Consider the following 18,875-nt stretch of genomic DNA (forward strand, 5'->3'; position numbering starts at 1 on the left):
GTAAATTGTTAATAAAAAAACAGTGAAGCTAGTTTGTTGATTTGTCAAAAAAAACAACAACAAACGACAAATCTTCTGCAAACAAGTGACACACGAACCGAAACATCAAACAGCAAACCGAAACTATCAAATTTGAATATAAAGCACCGGTGAATGGTGAATACGATGGGAAGTTGGATTTTGCATTTGACAATTTTACGCACGTACGTTTGTTGAAATTGCATCGCAAAGAGTCGCAACAGCAAACAAACTACCGACGCGCACCATCTTCAAACAAATATATATGTATATGATCATATGAGTCCTAGTAACAAAATGGAGTTGAAATACAACAATCACAATTGCCGGTTCGCCATTAGTGTGGTGTGCAAAACGATAACGATTGTTTTTATTGCGCTCGGTAAGTCGAGGAGTGGCCGATCGTACGCAAGTGTTTGACAAATAAACCATAAGTTGCCACCAATCGCGCGGAATTTGTGTGTGCGCCTGTGTGAATGTGACAGCTAAAAAGCCGTACCATCATCATCATCATACATGATGATGCGGCAACAGTAATAATAATTTAAACGTACAACAATGGTACAGTGTGGCGAGAATTGGGAATTGGAAGCATGAACTAACACTCTTGATTAATTAATCAATTGAACAAACGACCAAACGTCTGCAGGTTCGCTGGACTTGGAGACGAATGTCGCTTGTTAGTTCGTCACAAGTTTCTGTTGCGTGTGGTTGAGAAGCGGATTAGAAAGACGAAAGCGAATGAAATAAGCACCGGAAGTAAACAAATAAACAAGTGTGGTTGACACAATTTTGACACTTACAAATGTGATCCAATTTCTGTTAAACTTTGTGTACGAATACTAATCGGTGTTTCGTTTCCGGCGAATCATTAGTTTTGAGTCTTGCAAATGGTGATCATTTGTCATTTTCCGAATTGTTTCGTGTTAACCAATTTAATTCGTGTTTAAAAAAAAGAACAAATGAATCTTGAAATTCGTTCATCATACTGTGGTTTGGTCAAAAAGAAAAAATATTGTTTTTTTGTAATCTAAATTTTACCCGATGTCGTCAGAAATTCGGAGCAAAAAATGGGATAAGTCTAATAACGAGTTCAATTTTCCGACATCCACAAGAATCAGATCTTCATATGATCGCGCAATATACCTTCTAATCTTGAGAACTTAAGTTGTTGAACATTAAGACCTCAGTCTCTTGAAGTATCTTATCTTCAGGAAAATCCAAGGAATTTCATTGTTCTTAGGCTATTCTTCCAATTCCGTCTATTCTTCAATTCTTCTCCATATATCGACCAATTTAATTATATAAATATTTTGAACATTATCCAAAAAAGTGACACGTGTATGATCAAAGAATATTTCATAGTAATAACATCAAAAGTTTCTTACTTAAACACCTTCACTATATCTTCTCAACAGCATTAAAACGAAGCATTAAACCAAGGCAAATCACACCCTGCTGACGTAACAAGCTCAATATCTCTCATCTAGCGAGGAAAAAAAAACACAAGAACCAAATATGGCTCGAATCCGATAACAAAAAAAACTCCCTTTCTTCTACTCGAAGTTTTGGAAAACAGGGCAACGGAAGCGACCTATCGAGGTGTCGCCAACTCAACATGCGGTAATTATAAATGCACGCATGCACACATAACCCACGAGAAACGCATGTCTGGGCCATGGTTTGCTTGGTGCGGTGCGTGAATAAATGAGCCGTATTTAAAATGTGCTAAAAACGGTTGGGGAATTGCAGTGTCGCATCCAGCCTGAGATGGAAGTGAGAGAAAAGTGCTTGTAGAACGTGAAGAGGAAAACACATTTCGCTGTAAAGAGTAAACAAAAGTGTTGCTGTGAAAGTATGCTGCAACTTCGATCGTGTTGTTGTGGCGCTATCGGGAATGGTTTTTGATGCCGGGGCAAAACGTGATTTTTCGCGAATAAATATTCAAACATGTACATGTGCTAGGTGGCATGATCAGTGGAATGTTCAATTGTCTATCCGGTGTGTGTTTGTGCTTTGATTCGTAAAGTCATTGAATTTTGCAAAAAAAAAGACCCGGGAGTGTACCAAAAATCGCTGTTCGACGTCCTTTTTCCATTTGATGCGTCCTACGTCAAACATCCTGTTGCAGTGCATCATTGTATGTGTTTGTGTTTATGCCCTGTGAGGCCTTTTATGTCGAGGTGATCTCATACCCTCACCGGGCGACGTGATGGCGCGATCGATGTTAATATGCTGGCGTTATCGGTTGACCATTGTGTGCGGATTATTGCTGTTCCGGTGCGAGCCACTGCAGGCTTATGCTAATCAACATCCACCACTGTCATCGCCGGCGGCGGCAGCGGCGGCACATCTACCCCATGGTGACGATGTTGGCAGTCCAATCACCACCACCGGAAATGGGCCCGAAACTGGTGGCTTCGAAGCGAGTGGTAAGATGACTTTTTGTTTGTTTTTTTTAAACCTTTGCTTTGCGGTCTTATGATTGCATTGTCAACGATCAAATTGTTGAATTTTATTCTTCTTTTATTATTTTAAATTTAATTTGTTATTTGGTGCAAATCTAGTAAAATGACAAGATTAAAAGAAGTAATTTTCTTACGCTTTTTTATTATAACTATTATAATTTAATACTACTATTATAACTATTTATACAAATATTTATTAAAAAAAAAACAACATAAAATATAAGTGGAGTAGAGTAGTAGAGGAGAAGACACAATAGGAGAATAATTTGAACGATTTGATTGTTTTATGTCAATGTTAAGACTCTACTTTTGCTCTTATATTGTAATATTTGTTTAATTAAGTTCCAAAAACTTATACATAATATGGTCAAAATTAATATCGCCCTGAGAGATATTGCTTTTCAAGGAATTTATGTCGTCCGAAACGTCAAGGAAACACAGTCGTCCGAAGTGATTCGAATATGTGAATAAAATCTTTATAAGGAGTGAGTTAAAACGAATCATCATTAAAGACTTGTGATAATTTTTTGAGGATATAACTCACTGGCAGATAATTTAATATCCAACAAGATCCGACGACCTTTAACTCACTTATCACTTATCAGAGTGGTATCACTCACGAAAGTGTTAAAAAGAATTAATTGAAGAATTGACTCATGTTAGTCACTCAATCGTTAATTCACCTTTGAGAATTTTAATTCCAATTCCTAGTTCGAATTGTCTAAATTAGCTTTGAACTCATGAATTGCATTAAGATACGATACAATTGATTTGAAGTCTCTCCTTCCTTAAGACCTCACAGCTATGCTCGAAAACAAGATTATTAGAATCAACCACTGAATGCTTCGGCTGTATGATCTCTATGTCATAACAAAAATGCCAATTGAATTCAACAAAGACATTAAATGTGATAAAATATAGACTTCAAGATCTTGGGTTCCTCGATCATGAAACATTCCTTTTTTGCCAATTGTTTTTCGTTTTTAGTGTCCATAATACGATCCCAGTTTTTATCAATTTCCATGCGACAAGACGAAAGTCTGGCTTATGCTCTTATCTACACCATGTCTGATAAAAATTAATGGAGTAACAGTGTCACTGATCACAATGGGTATGTCATAATATCGATATCAAAGTCGTTCTCGTGTACCTTATTAAGATTAAATAGAACGGTACGTTAACTATTAAATTATACAATCCTGGTTTTAAAATCTTAAAACCATTTCAAAAACCCCACTAAGTGAATTATTTTTGCGTCAACTTTCACAATGAAACCAACTTCATTCGCACACGGTTTATTCAGCAAATAGTGTCGTTTGTTCGGTATCGTCCTTTGTGCTGTAATGGTCCACAATTAAACCCACACTCGCATGCAAATTGATTGACATAAAAATATCGCGCTTCGACGATGATGGTGATCCGCACCGTTGCATGATACGTCGATAGGATATTATTCAAATTAATATAAAAAATTAGATGTTAGGTAGATTTAGAGCCTTCAGACGTTTTAGAGTATGTTTTGAGTGGAGAACGCATCCTTGAAGTTTCATGAGAGGCTATATAGCATATTCAGATGATTACAGTACTGATCGTGTTTTGAAGTTAGTTTGTAAGTTGTCCATAAAATGTAGTAAAATTAATTTAAAAAAAAAAACTTACCCCTGCTCTAGGTGGATCAGATCTTATTTTGGTACACCGACTCTGAGGGGCTGAAATGAAAAACAAAAAATATATATATTGGTGTCCTCATCAAATTTGCATAACACGGCGATTAGCGAAGAATGTCGTGCGTTTGCCGCTGCGCTGTTCGCTTGAGTGATCGAACGTCGTTTATTTATTTTCCAGTACAATATTTTATTTCTTATGGTGGCCAGTTTTTTTGGGTGGACGTTCGCAACAGAACGTGGTGGTGGGGATGGTGAATTGTTTTTGGTTACACCGAAATTGTACGATTTCTTTACGGCAGCCAAACTCTTTGATGTTTCCCGCCTGTTTGGTCTCTTTTTTTTTCTTTTGCCCCAAAAGCACCCTGTCGTGACGGACAGGCAATTCTTCTTTATCAAGCATTGAAGGAATTGAAACCGCGTTTGATTGGATTGATTTTTTCATCGGATGATAATTTCCACCAAACATATTTGCATGCTCGCACAGCTTTTGTTTAAATATTCATAGAAATGGTAGAAACTTAATACCACCAAATGACTAATTTATGAGACCAACGGTTTTAACTCAATAAACAAAGCTAACAAAGTAAGTGTGAGAGAGAGAAAGAGAGAGAGAGAGATATCACATATGCGATAACAATGTGTGACTGTCAAATCATGTGATTCTGCGTTTCATTATCCAATGCTTTACTAGCCCCCAAATGTGTGTCCGATTGCATAGATGAAGGCGCTAATTAGTGTCTGGTCTAGGAAAGATAGCGGCTTAATTAATGTTTGGCGTCACTTTTATAGCCTGGCAAATGGTAATTTTGCTATCGTACTATAATTAGATCAACGTTCAAACTCTCAGCAGGTTCATTTTTGTTGTGGTTTTTAAATAATTATATGTTGGGCAGTAGAATAAATTGTATCAAATTCCTTATTATTCCTTATTTACAACAAAACGAAAGTTAAAAAATTAAATAAATTTAAAAATCAACCCATGAGCATCGCTACGCTACAAATAAAAACGAAACAAAATGCCTTGTTCATTCGAATGTTATCTAGACGCTTGAGATACATTTTAAATAGTACAACCATCTCTATAACCAACCTTTCCACGGTAAAGACATCCCATTTATCTAATTCCCTGACCGCTCTAGGATTATATTCGTGCCGTATCATTAAATGAAATAAATTGAAAACTTATGTCCCTGTGTAATAGCGGATTATGCGTGCCAATGTTGAAGATGAATGCGTCCCAAAACTGTTCAAACTTAATCGCGTAACGTTACACATATTTAAATACAGAGAAAAAAAAACCTTCCCTTGATTCGTTTCTAGCTTAACAACAAAAGCTTGTCTTTTTTTTGGAACGAATTTACATACTGTTGAAGTTGGTAAGCTTATTTCCGCCTATAAACACCGAACGAAAACAGTTTGAACCTTTTTTTTTGCTTGTTTAATGTTCACACACTAACACCGATCAGCGATCGAACGATCATCGAGGCAGCGAGGAGAATAAAAAGGGCGATCATAAATTTCTAGTGACATTTTTAATGGGCCAATCGTTTTGTGGACGGCTTTACGTCGAAAAAAACACCGAGAGAAGAGATACATTTTATTATGATTATGTTAAATCATGCACGTAAATAATAACGTTGAATAGGAATTCTTTACGAAACTTTATTTGCTTTTGCGAACAGAAACGCGTATCACGTTGTTGGTCGTTAAATGTGATCAGGAAAAACTTAATGAGCTGATCGTTTCTACTTGAACTTAATTTTGTGCGACCACTAAAATGTACCAAATCGTCTTGGTGATTGAAAGACAGCAAAACATGCATTTAAAATATGCATCATTGATTAAGCCCAACGTACAGCCATGAATTGCATTGGTCAGCTAAGGACAAATACAAACCTCAATTTACCGGAATCCGAACAGGTTACATTAAGTTATCATTTATCTTAAACACCGTTCGATACGGAGATGCCGATTCACGCACATCTCGCGTTATGCAAATACTAAGATGACAGCCGTTCGACAGACGGGCTCTCGGCCCTGCGGGGGCAAGCAACGCGCGCTACTTTAATAGGAATCTCCCGGCGCTAATGTACTTATCAGCTCGTTGACAAATGAACGTCCCGATGGTTCGTGCCGGCGGTGGAAGTAGCTCCGTGGCTTCGATCCACTATTCGTTGGACAGTGATTAGGTTGTCGCTTGCAGCCGGTAGGAGGCTACGTTTAATGTCAGAACCGGACCGAACATGATGAATGTGTGAGCTTAATTATGAGCTTAAAGGCTTAATGATAGTTTTGCTTGTGGGAAATATTTACCTCCTTAACTATACAAACCGTCGCAGGTTAATTCACTTTTCTTGTTGTTTTCAAAGTCGAAGTGATTCTATAAAAAACTATTTTTAGCAGTTTATACCACCCTTAACGCCTGGATTGATACTATCCGCATGACACGTGCGGTTGAACAATAAATTTAATAAAGCATCGCCCATTTGAATAAAGTAAGGATTTACCATCGTTCACCAGCCGTTAGCTGCACCATAATCCAATCGAGTTACGGTCGGTCACGCGATCAGTTTCATCCACTGGGACTGGGATTGCCTTTACAGCACAATCCCTTGTGCTAGAGCCCCCGATCGTAGCATATTAATGGCCCCATTTGAGTTTGAGCATTTCTTTTGTTTTACTTTACGACCGACCGGTTCCAATCCACGCGCTTCATCTTTATTTTTTCTTCCTCCACCCCTTGCCCGTTTGGCAAAGGGATTGGTAAAGATTTTACATTAATAAACCATTCATATTCCTAACCGATGACTGGCATCAGCACTAGGAATGCACATCCATGCCGCTTGCGTCCATAATGACCGTTTTCTTGTCTCTGATGCAAACACGGTTTCGAGCGGGGGAAAAGGTTATCAGCACGATGGTTGCTGCCGGATGAACACGTCCAACATTGATGGGCAGCACAATCGCAATCTACGACCGGCATTTTGTTCGTGTTTTGTTACAAGAAATTACGGAGCAAGTGAATTAAGAATGGGGCAACGCTCCTGTGTATCTTTTTAACTTTACGCCGAAAGTTAGGCAATTCGTATGACTTTATATAATTATTTATGTTATATTGTATTTATTCATTGTTAAATTGTGTATCTATTTTCTAATTAAATTCTTTAATTTGTTGAAATTATAAGGAACAATCAAAATAGTAGTGATGGGAAAATATCATTTCTTTTCGAAACGGAACCAGGTTCTTTTCTAAAAGGAACGGAACGAATCTAATTGATTCATTGAACCTTCGTTCATTAGAGCTTTTTTACCATAAAATAGTAGAACAAACGTGAACACGGTCTAGATACGATCTTTTTTTTTGCTCGGTTAGAACGGCCTGGCCGTATCAAGACTTATTTTACCACGTAGCAGGATAGTCAGTCCATGCTACGGGGAGACGTTCCGGATGGGATTTGAACCCGGTCCTGCCGTGTGGACGGGCGCCGTTTATCACATGCCCCACCGAGCCGCCCCATCTAGATACGATCTATAAAGATAGCTTTCGTTCCGTTATAAAGTAGCATTGAGCAAAAGCACTAGAAGTAAGCGTGAATATTCTAACTTCTAACCTTCTCATAGAGAACAACTTGTAGGTGCAAAAAATTTAGGTCTGATCGTTCCATAGAAGGAACGTAACGAACCTAATAGGTTCGGAACAAAGTTCTCATCACTACAAATTATTAACCCTATTGTCAATGACCGCCTACCTGGGTAAGTTTTGCACTTTTATTTTTTAATATCTTTTGATAGGAAAGTCGTACAGACTTGAAATTTTTAAAATGCCTAGAAAAACATGTTTTTCTCCATTTCGTACAAAAAGAAAAATTTTAAAATTATTTTTACCATTTTTTAAATATTTTTTTCGATTGATACCCCTTATATCTACGACCGCCTACCCGGGTAGACCATACGATTTGTATGGGATTTTTCAGTTTTCGGATTCTAAATCATGTATAAAGCATATATATTTAGTTTTTCGGGGTTAATTGTAGCCAATTAATCGTCTTTAATCATATTTAATTTTTGTGTATTATTTTCGCAACTCTGCGTTATTAAAAACAAAATAAATCCTATTTTTATAATTTTTTTGGTCGTAGACACTACGGTTAAGAGAGTCGATCTCTTCCTCTATCTATTATTATTATCTATTAGAAGAAATATTTCTTCTGAAAAGTTCCATTTTTTGTCCAGAATTTTCGTCGACGAAAGCGATTGCAAGTGAATCGTTAACAAACAAATGAAAGTATCTTCGCTGCACACGACAAACAATCAACATGAATGTCTACATGGACAGTTTGCATCTCGCATATAAATACCATTCAACTGCAACATTTATTTCGCCTCGTCATCTGCGTTCAATACTTCCCGGTGGGTTGAATTAATTTATGCGTCTGGTGCACGGTATCATCGGGGAGGCAAAAAAACCCGTTCCAGCAAAACGACTCCAGCTGACAAGTGCTCCCGTGTGTCCAACCAGGACCCGGGGTACACCGAATGGTAACAACCAACCTATTTGTCAAACAGGAAAATCTGGCTTTCAACACGATCGCCAACTACAAAAAAGGCATTCTGACAGGACAACATGCTGTTGTCAATGGGCTCAAGGGGCACCAACAAAACAACCGGCCACTAAGAACACTGCTCACCGTTTTCTGGCCAGGGACCGCTACTGGAATTCTGTAATATTTCATGCAATATTACTCGGTTGTTCTTGTTTTATCTTCCCACTCCGGAGGGCAGCTTACATTTTACGGCACTTGAATCGAACTTCATCAAATCGCTTAAATGTTGTCCCGTTGCCGAACAAGTTTATTTCCGCCCGAAGATGTGTGTGGGGGGCGGCTTTTATTTTATTCGATACGATTGCTTACCACATTCGATTCCGATTCCGAATGTCGGCTTAAACACGGTGCGCGCGACTATGTAGGCGGCCTCGCCGACTCGCTTGTATCCCCGTGCGGTTGTGTTATTTTAAAGCGTCCGCCAGGTTTTAAATTGTTGGCTCATAAAATGTAATTTACCATTTATCCGTGGGACCGCCGCCGTTCGGGAGTGCCGTTGCTTGCATCCGGTGCAAGTGTCGGGTTCGTTAAGTGATTGAAGTGATATAAAATCGGTACCGGTCGGACGGTGGTTTCTTCCTTCCTTCCTTCCTATCGCTTCAACTTCTGCCAGCTGTCAGAAACGGATAAAACGCTACGTCCTACTGAAGCTTTAATTAAGCTGTCAGGGAAGAATAAGGCTCGCGTAATGCAAAATGCTACGCGTTATTTTCACCCGACAGCTTCTTTACTTCATTCCAAATGTGCTTGACATGGCTGTGAAACTTGAAAAGAAGTTATACGAAGAAGAACTATATGAAGAATTGGCCTTTTGTATTCATTCGGTAAAGCAAGGATGATCTTTACAGTTGGACAATTTTTATTTACTTTCGAAAAAAACCGATCCAGCGATCTCTGGTCATTGCCTCCTCACAGAGTCTACAATGTAGACACTTATTTCTACTTAAAATACACTATCGCCATCTGCAATGAATGATCGTCTTTGCCTGGCTGTGGGCCATGGTGGCTGAGACTTTTTCTGAAACTTCTTCAGTCACCAAAGTTCCTCAAAAAGCTTCTAAAAATCAAAGTCTCCGTAGATTTTTGAGGATGTTTTTGTCTAATCTTCAGAATGTCTTTGGTTAATTGAGAAGTATTATCCTCTGCTGTAGAAACGTTTTCCTTGGCATTAGCAACTCCATAAGTTCTTCGGGTTTGCCATTCCTAATTCGAAACTAATGATCAAACTCAACACGTTTAATGATAGTTGATTCTTCACTGGCATTGATTTGAGCAACTCCTGAACATTCTATATTTGAGGCAAGTTTCTTTAACGTTTCAACATCTTCATCGAGAAGCGAAAACTGAAAGAGTGTCCCGGAACTCAATATATCGTTACACGAGACTTAGCTTTCGTAGCACTGAGCGTTGCTCTTTATGCCAAAAGCTTTTAAACAGGAATACTCATTATGAGAGGATTGACAATCAGCCTATCAGAAAACAAATTGTGCAATCAACATTTTTATTCAGTACGTATGAATTTTCATTTTTTTGTGACAAGTTGATCGCAAAAGTAAACCTGACTAATTATTTCAAAAAGAAATTGCTACCAGAAATCACCAGAATTCGCTGTCGTTTGTACGAGGAAAATAAATTAAACAGAACAGAATGGACATATCATCAATTTGAAGTTGAAGAAGTCGGTAGCGTATTAAACTATACAAAAACAATCCATCAAACATAACATTCACTTCATTGATGTAACTAATTAATCATAAATAATACTTTGTAACCTCCGCAAAACACACTTTGCGCAAATGCCAATTATAATTAAATCATTTTACCAGTTCGCTTCATGTTATCGGAAAGCAATTATTGGACGATACAGTTTTAACATCAATAGAGTGGTAAATAATGTTGGGTGCTATTAGTTTTTGCTGTTTGATGTCAATCAGTAATTAAATGTTTTCAATCAACGCATTCAAACATTCAAATTTCAAACGCCTGAATGCATGCAATACGCTAAGCATTGCTGGCGCTTTAGGCCGGTTCATAGAAGTCGTGTATTCGTATTCTAATGACAGCAAAAAATTGTTTAAATGATTTTTAAATGCAATGTTGATTGAAAGTAATATATTAACTCAAAAACTCTCAATTCTGCTGTAATAAAAGGGAGAAATAAAAATAAAAAAATTTCTGTTGATGCAAAGAAGTGCAAATGAAAATAAAAAGAACCAGTTCCACCGTTGTCACCTTCCATTAAAATTAATGCTGCTTTACCTAAGCTTGAGCCAAAAAAAAAAAGAAAAGAATATGACAACCCGCAACAGCAAACGGTTCAAACGATCTTATCCAATCGCCCATTTATAGCTGTCACGTTGAATTCCGACGCGCACGTACCTCGCGCCCAGATCCCGCCCATCAAGCTGTCCGATTCGATCATGCAAACTGCAATTGCATTACAGCCCCACATGGTCCCGTCCGACCATCGGACAGACGGATCGCACTGTAGCACTCTTCCGGGGCGCGTTCGGTGCATTGTAGAACATTGTGGCTAACCTGGCCAGCTCTAAGCTCTCTAAGAGCAACTTCACCATGAAGCAACCGAGGGCCGTAAAACGTATTGCACCTCAGTTTGCATTTGCGTTTTGGTTTGAATCTTGAACCAACCGAAGTGTGTGAGCGTGTAGCGCGTCCTTCCCAGCTCCCTCGCCCCCAGTTAGTGGCTTTGACAGACGATTTATTTTCGATTTTTCGCGCAGTACGAGTAGATTTTCCTCGTGGCGGAAAGAAAATAAAAATCGCCTGCAAAATCCCGTCTCCACTGCAAAACCGGGCACAGCCGGGACAGAGTTGCTGCCACCTTTTGCTTTCGATAAACCACACAACCGTACGCACAAGGGTCATAAATTATTTTTGTGTGCTTCACACAAAAATAAATCCCAAACCGCAAATACGTTGAAGTGAAAGGTTTTCTGGTGCTCCTCTTGCATGGCCGTTTTTTCTTTTTTTGCTGAAAGGGATTACCGAGACTTGGGTTGTCGGTGAAGACACATTGGAGACACATACCAGGGTGAAGGTTCTCGCGCATTTACGCGTCCCTTTTTTATATCGCTTGCGCTTTGTTTGCTTAATTTTCTTCGGTGACACTTCTCTCTCTCACTTTAGTGTGACAAACGAAACGGTGCGAAAATAATGACTTGAACACATCAGAATCAGAATGCGTGAGCAGGCTGCGCATGTTTTGGTTTTTTGTATTTTTTGACCGATCGTCCCCATTCTACATTGCATGATTTAATCGTGAACCGCGTACCACAAAGTTTGGTACAGCAGTGTTCAGTTTAATCCACCGAATCGAAAGACCAAAACAAACACGGCGAACCCACGAATTGGTAAAACATGTGTAATAAATTAATGTTTTCCTTTGCTTTTTTGCTGTTTGATTCGCGGTATGAAAAATATATGATCGCGCACGATCACCCTGCGCGCGTTATGTTTGTCCCCAGGACGACGGGATGTCAACGTGACAAATGTGACAGCTTCGTAGTATGGCGTACTATGGCCATTTTTTTTTGCCATAGTAGTTCCCGCCCTAGTTGTGCGTACTGGATTAATGATGCTGCTTACGTGGGAATACAGCAAACGATCATTCTAGTGGAACAGAAACAATAAATAAAGGCCCGCGTTCGAGCGGATTCTCTTCCGCGGCACGCACTGTTTCAGTTAACTTGTTCAAAATATTATTACTTTCCGGTTAATGGTTTACCGCACTGATTGCAAAATGTAATGTCCTTATTTATTTTCTTTTTTTTTTGGTTCAATTTCTAAGCTCACTGGCTCACGTAGCGCCGGGTCTGTGCGTGCTGCTTCACCGTGTCTCCAGGAGGTTTTTTTTTTGTTGTAAGGGTTATTTATTTTCCTGAAGCTAATGACGGTTCATTAGGGTGAATCGGGCGGGCGCGCACACGGGTCTAGCGAGTGGCCAGCGAGATTTTAACGCTCGATTTCAATCAGGCGGTAATAAAATAAAGCGCTTCATTAAGTGCGTGATCCGTTGGCGTGATCGCAGACCGGACGCAGGCCAAAAGGGACGCACACTTATGCTTGCGCGACACACGGGATCGTCCCTTGATTTCATGGGCGGAGATGCAAATTATAGGGAGTTTGCGAGGTTGCTTCTTATGTCTTCTCCGGTTTCTTATGAGCGTTTCTTCCCTTTTGGGCACGATTGCAGTTGCACCGCAATGTTGTGCAGCAGGATTTTTTGTTGTTACTCTTCCATTCAGCTTGTGCCGTGCACACCTTTCAAAAAATGGATCGTCCAGCTGGCACACTGAGATAAAGTGCGGATATTTCGCAATAATAAAAAATAATTTGGCCGTTTAAAATTTGACTCAAATATTAATTAGCCGCCAATGAGCCGTACTTTCACCTCTTGGTGTAGATCTCATTCACAAACTGATCGCTACTGATCGTTTCTATCAGTGGAAGGTTTTTGTGACAAATCTAGCACGAAAAGGTTAGACCAGAACCGGTACAACATAATGAAGATTGGCAATCCAACATTGGCGAGGTAGAAAGAAGTATTGCAAGCCAAAAATCAATAAAAATTGGCTCTGAAGTCTGAAACAAGACCCCCCCCCCCCCTCACTCACGGGCACTCATTTGAGTGACTTTTTTTCGTGCAGGGTGGCTCGCAATCGGTTGCGTGTTTTTTTAATTATGTTTCGAGACACAGACACCTGAGGGCATGACCGTTGAAGAAGAAAATGTAGCCATTGGTGCCGTCTATCGACCACAGGTCAAAGATTGGCGATTGGCCGCCTGAGTTATGGAGCAAAATTCGGCCAAAAATGAGGAAAATTGCACCAAATACCCGAAAAAGTGCAACAATTGCTTTCACGAATAGCTCCGGCCACAAACATGGTAGCGATTAGTGGTGCATGGACGAAATGTAGCCACAAGTGCCATCTAGCCATGGCCAGAAGAAAGTTTGGCGATATCTTGGATACCGGCGGAGCTATGGGGCAAAGTTGGACCAAAAATGAGGAAAATTTTACGGTTTCACAAACAGGGTATGGAACTTGGTTCCTCGATGAATAAATCACTTTTCACTATGCGAAAACCTCCTTACAATTTTATCGTAATTGTAAAAAAAATCAAATTCAGGCCACATTGCATAGTCTCCGAACCACCCTGTACGAAAAATTGACACGCAGATGAGTGACCGTGAGTGGGGGGCGTCTTGTTTCAGACTTTAGCCTAAAAATTAACTTAACACTAAAAGTCATATTTTGTCCACCGCGGTATTCTAAACTTTCCCACCGTGCAGATGCAGGCCGACGGTGAGGATTACATTGAGTGATTTTATAACTTCTGCCGCAGCCATAATTTCAATGACATTGGTTTATGATGAGAATTTAATTAACTGCAATCCACAACCTTTCGAACGCGTTTATGATCTCCTAACCGAATGGTACTACGTTTTTTAACCAACGGGTGCAGTAAACTTTATACAGTATTGGTTTTTGATTTTTTGCTTTATACGCACAAACGAACAATCGCTTTACATGTGTAACGCGCAAAACATGCATCCCATACCGGAGGGTGTCATTAGCAATCAGCAAAACGGTGAAGATAAAGTTGTTAAAATGCTTGCTTTATGTGAAAAACCACAAATGAACAGTCATAAACGGAATGAATGAAGGTGCGGTTATTTTCTTTCCTGTGCGTATAAGAACAAAAAAAATAATAAACAGCCTTTTCGTAAACGTGAAGACGTTTGAGTAGTTTTGTGATTTTTTTTTATTTTTATTTTTGTTTTTTTATTAAAGTGCATTGCACTCAATTTCTTTAAACATGATCGCCGTTTTTGTTACTTCAAGGAAAGGGCAACTTTTTTGAATTGGTTTTTGAGATAATACGTCTGGACATGATAAATGTAGTAAGTTTATAGTAATTGGAAAGAAAAAAAATCACTTCTTTTAATTTTACCCTTATGTCGATCTGGTAAAAAGTTACGTTAAACAGTTGCATATGTTTTGCAAATGTAGAAAACACTTGTTCGAGGCTTAAATCACCTGCGATACGCAGCATAACGCAACTAATCTATCTTAATGCTTACGACCGCACATTCAAATGTCTGTCTGTGGTATCGGGGTTGTTTTACATTTCACCAAACTAAATGTTGATTGTAAATAAAAATATAAAATATAACCCACCCAGTGGCCTAGTGGCCTGGCACCCGGTTCGATAAAAGCAATGGCCCTCGTCGAGAGACAGAGAAATAAGAAACCCAAGTGTGTAGATAGTCTGTTCCCTGGTACGGTATGCTGACCTCGGGAGTGACAGACAATTGCACCGATTGCGTCACACCGTACACTGCACGTGCAGCTAGAAATCAACATACCCCGAACCGAGCCACGGACTGATGACGGTCACGGGACGACGTTCGGGACACTTTTGCACACGCTGAAAAATAGAGATAGATTGGCACGGATGTGACCGGGACTAGAGGGGTGCCAAGATCCGTACGGTAGCGTGCGGCGACGCAGGGGGTCCCTATAAAAGCTCATCCATATTCATGCAGGTCGTATCAGTCCAGTTTAGCCCGGGGACTAGGAAAGCACTCTCATACAAACTTACTTACGCGCAGAAAACCTGTCTCCGAGTAGGGAAAACATTTGCTCCCCAAACGTGCACACTTACTGTGTGCGTAGTAATTGCCGTACAATTATTGGTAATTTCTCATAATTTCTTGAGCACAACATGAGGCAAGAAGTCGGTGTTGGGCTGGTCGCGATAATCGCCCTATCCCTGACCGGATGTTACTCGAGTTCACTCGATGTGCCACACCTAACGCTAACGAAAAGCTTCATGCGAGCGCTTCAAGATTGTATGGAGTACCTGCAGGTGCCCAGCTATCGGTATGCGGAATACGTATCGAACAACTATCCGGACGATCCAGAAACGAAATGTTTGCTCCGATGCGTGGGTCTCAATCTGCGCTGGTGGAACGATACCAGCGGTGTGCAGACGGCCGTCATGGAACGCTTCTTCCATCCGGATGACGTAGACGCCGAGTACGAAAACCGCACCGCCCAATGTTTGGAGCAGGAACTGACGAACGGCACGGATCTGTCCGATCGTTGCTGTGTAGCGTACGAAAGGTTCCGCTGCTATTTGCAGTACTACGGCAACTTGGTACCCTGCGCACTGTTCACCCCGGAGGATGACTCCCGATATGTACGGGCCGCTCAGGACTGTATCGAATTTCTGCAGGTACCGGAGAAGCTGCTAAAGAGTTACGCTGCAGCAAGTTTCCCAGATGCGCCCGAAACTCGTTGTCTACTGCGGTGTTTCTTCCTGCGCACCGGGGTGTTCCACACCGACACTGGGTTCGATGTTGATCGATTGTACACGCGAGACTACACCCATCTAGACGAGCGCTACCTGTCACAGGAAACTCAAACCAAACTGAACGAACTGCGAGGATCCGTCGGTGATCAGTGTACGGAGGTGTATCTTGCCTATCGGGATGTACTTGGGGAGCTTGGTAGAGCATTCCTGGAGTACGACGTACTGCGGTCAGCTGCCCGACTAGCACTCGGTGAGGTACTTCAAGAACCTTCCACAACCACCACAGCATGTCCAGAAATATCCGACTACAACTACAAAGAGTTAAACTGTCAAAAGTGTGGAGATTTGTTCCTATCGCCCACAGGTCGTCTATCCTGCCCAAAGTGTTTGAGAAATTCGTCCCCATTTTCGAAATATTTCTTCTAGGAAATGACCTGTTAGTGTAAAGTTTGATTTAATATTTATTTGTGTATATCGGTTAATAAAAGGCGTTACGCTGATGCTACGCGCGTGGAGTTTAATGGTACACCGGTCGCGTTGAGTCATTTTTTTTACATAACCACCTCAATTGTTTAGTAAACAGCATATCGTTTTGTTTTCGCACGTAATAGCGTTGTTTATATCATAAAGCAAAAAAGTTGCTTTCCACAAAACACTGTTGACGTTGGTAGATGCTTTTATTTATCTTTTGTCAAACAAAACATTCCACCGACTTTCGTTTAACATTATGTGAGGCAAGATTTGGCACGTATTTTGCAGAAAGCATTTAATGTGCTTTTTTCAACTCTACTAAGTAAAACGATCTTGTAATTGATTTAAATAGACTAATTTTTCGTCAATTATTTAATAATAACGTACGTATAATTTATTTGCCAAACTATTAAACTGCTTAAAAAGAGCAACTTAAACCTACTTAGTTCTTAGCTAGTCCGAAGTGTTCCGCCTTACAAGCACGATACGATGGATTCGGACGATGCGATCGTTCTGGGTACGATCGGGACGCGAATGTGGAGAACACCGGTTTACTGACACTGCGTGACGAAGAGCACGGCTCTACTACTGCTGCTAGCGGTGGAGTTGGGGTTAGTGATGGTGAAGGCTTGTAGTACATCAGCTGTGGTCTACCCGATCCAGGATGTGCTACATGTTTCACATAAGGCGTTACCCTACGTTCCCCATAGCTATAACTCTTCACCGCAGGGTACGTCTTACTCATTGAAACCACTTTCGGAACTGATCCACACGGCGAACATGGTGGCCGTGGCGTATAAACCGGTGGAGGAAGCGTTGGCTTTGGTAAAACTGGAGAGAAGGTGCAAACCTTCTCTATGGCGCAAGTTTTACACGGAACTACTACTACCGGCTGATAAGAGGCGTAACTGTATCCGACCTCTTCGGCCGCCTCCACTACTGATGTGTGCTGCTGCGTATCCTCACAGCACACGGCAAACTTTGTAAGTGCAATACGGGCTGCTTCGGTAATGATACCACTCGTATATCCATCAACACCGATCCCCGTCAGACAGTCGCGATGTGTGTTGTAGACCTCGGAGCAAACGTCACAACCAGAGTGCCGGATACGATCGCGACAGGCTTTCGTGTCTTTGCTCAGATATCGAAGATCATTCACCTGATGATCGCGTACATAGAACCGAGATAGATGCAGTCCACTTTCCGAGGTGTAGAGTCCTGTCCGGTGATCAATACAGTGATACACACACCGCGTCTCTGGCACATTGGGAAGATCACCTTTGCAGTAGGACTTTAACAGATCGACCGGTACTCGCAACATGGTTAGACAATCGAGGGCGGCCTGCGTTGCCTGCAGCTGTGTCGCCGGTACATACTGTGGGTAGGTGACGAGATTGCCAAACTCCCGGAAGTAACACTGGAACGTGTCGTACGCTTTGCAGCAGTTGTTGGATGAGTTCCTGCTGTGCACATTCCTCTCCAGACACTCGTTCGTACGCTTCTCGTACTGTCTGTCGCCCAGCACTGGTTGGAAGAAGTTCATGATTGCCGGAACCTGTAAATCGCATGCGCTGTCCCACCAGTGCAGATCCGTACCGACGCAGTAGATCAAACATTTCGTTTCGTCATCGGGTGGAAACTCGTACGCCAGATACTGTACCAACCGTTCCTTCGATACTCGCAGATACTCGGCACAGTCATGCACTGACTGTAGGAAACTCTTCTCGATCGTAAGTCCCTTAGTGTCGTTGGCGAGAGCGCTGAAAGGCACCAGGGCCAACATAATACCGAGCACCAGCTGCTTCATGATGGCGCTTTACGCTTTACCTCGTACGTAATGTACCTGTTCCGAACGGCACTCACCGTATGCGGTAACACGCGGTTTGATAAACGCGTTTTATATGTTCACAATGCTAACTGTCACGCTTGTAGTTACTGCCGTGGCACGTAATGTATGAGCATGGTGTACACATTGCACATCCCTATTATAAGGATAAAAAAAATAATAATCGGCACACCCATCATAAGAAGATGCGGTGAAGCAGTGTTTTTATTTCACAAAACTGCACACAGAGAAGTGAAAGGCTTAGAGCTTAGGGGTCCGTTTGATAGTATCTTAGCGCTATCGCGTTTGTTTACGGCGATCCTCAGTGTTATATCACGATCCTGGAGAAGTTTGCATTAAGCCATGCAGGTTGCTTACTAAACAGAGAGTGACGGAGACTCACATGAAATATGATGCGATGTATGCAGTTTAGAGTAATGTAGCCGTGAGCTGGGTTTGATTGGAGTTACTATGCACGTTAGTG

At 41.0% G+C, this 18,875-nt stretch overlaps 1 protein-coding gene across 1 annotated transcript in view; it reads left to right on the forward strand.

The window, feature by feature from the left end:
• The first annotated feature begins 1,937 nt into the window (after window positions 1-1,937).
• Window positions 1,938-18,875, forward strand: part of LOC125770773 (reversion-inducing cysteine-rich protein with Kazal motifs) — a 34,949-nt gene continuing 18,011 nt past the window's right edge. Inside the window, exon 1 of the mRNA XM_049440742.1 lies at window positions 1,938-2,450. Coding sequence (XP_049296699.1) covers window positions 2,231-2,450 — 220 coding nt within the window. The 5' untranslated portion in view covers window positions 1,938-2,230. The remainder of the gene's footprint in view (window positions 2,451-18,875) is intronic.

The sequence above is a fragment of the Anopheles funestus genome, chromosome 3RL (genome assembly GCF_943734845.2).
Source record: "Anopheles funestus chromosome 3RL, idAnoFuneDA-416_04, whole genome shotgun sequence".
Classification (NCBI taxonomy): domain Eukaryota; kingdom Metazoa; phylum Arthropoda; class Insecta; order Diptera; family Culicidae; genus Anopheles; species Anopheles funestus.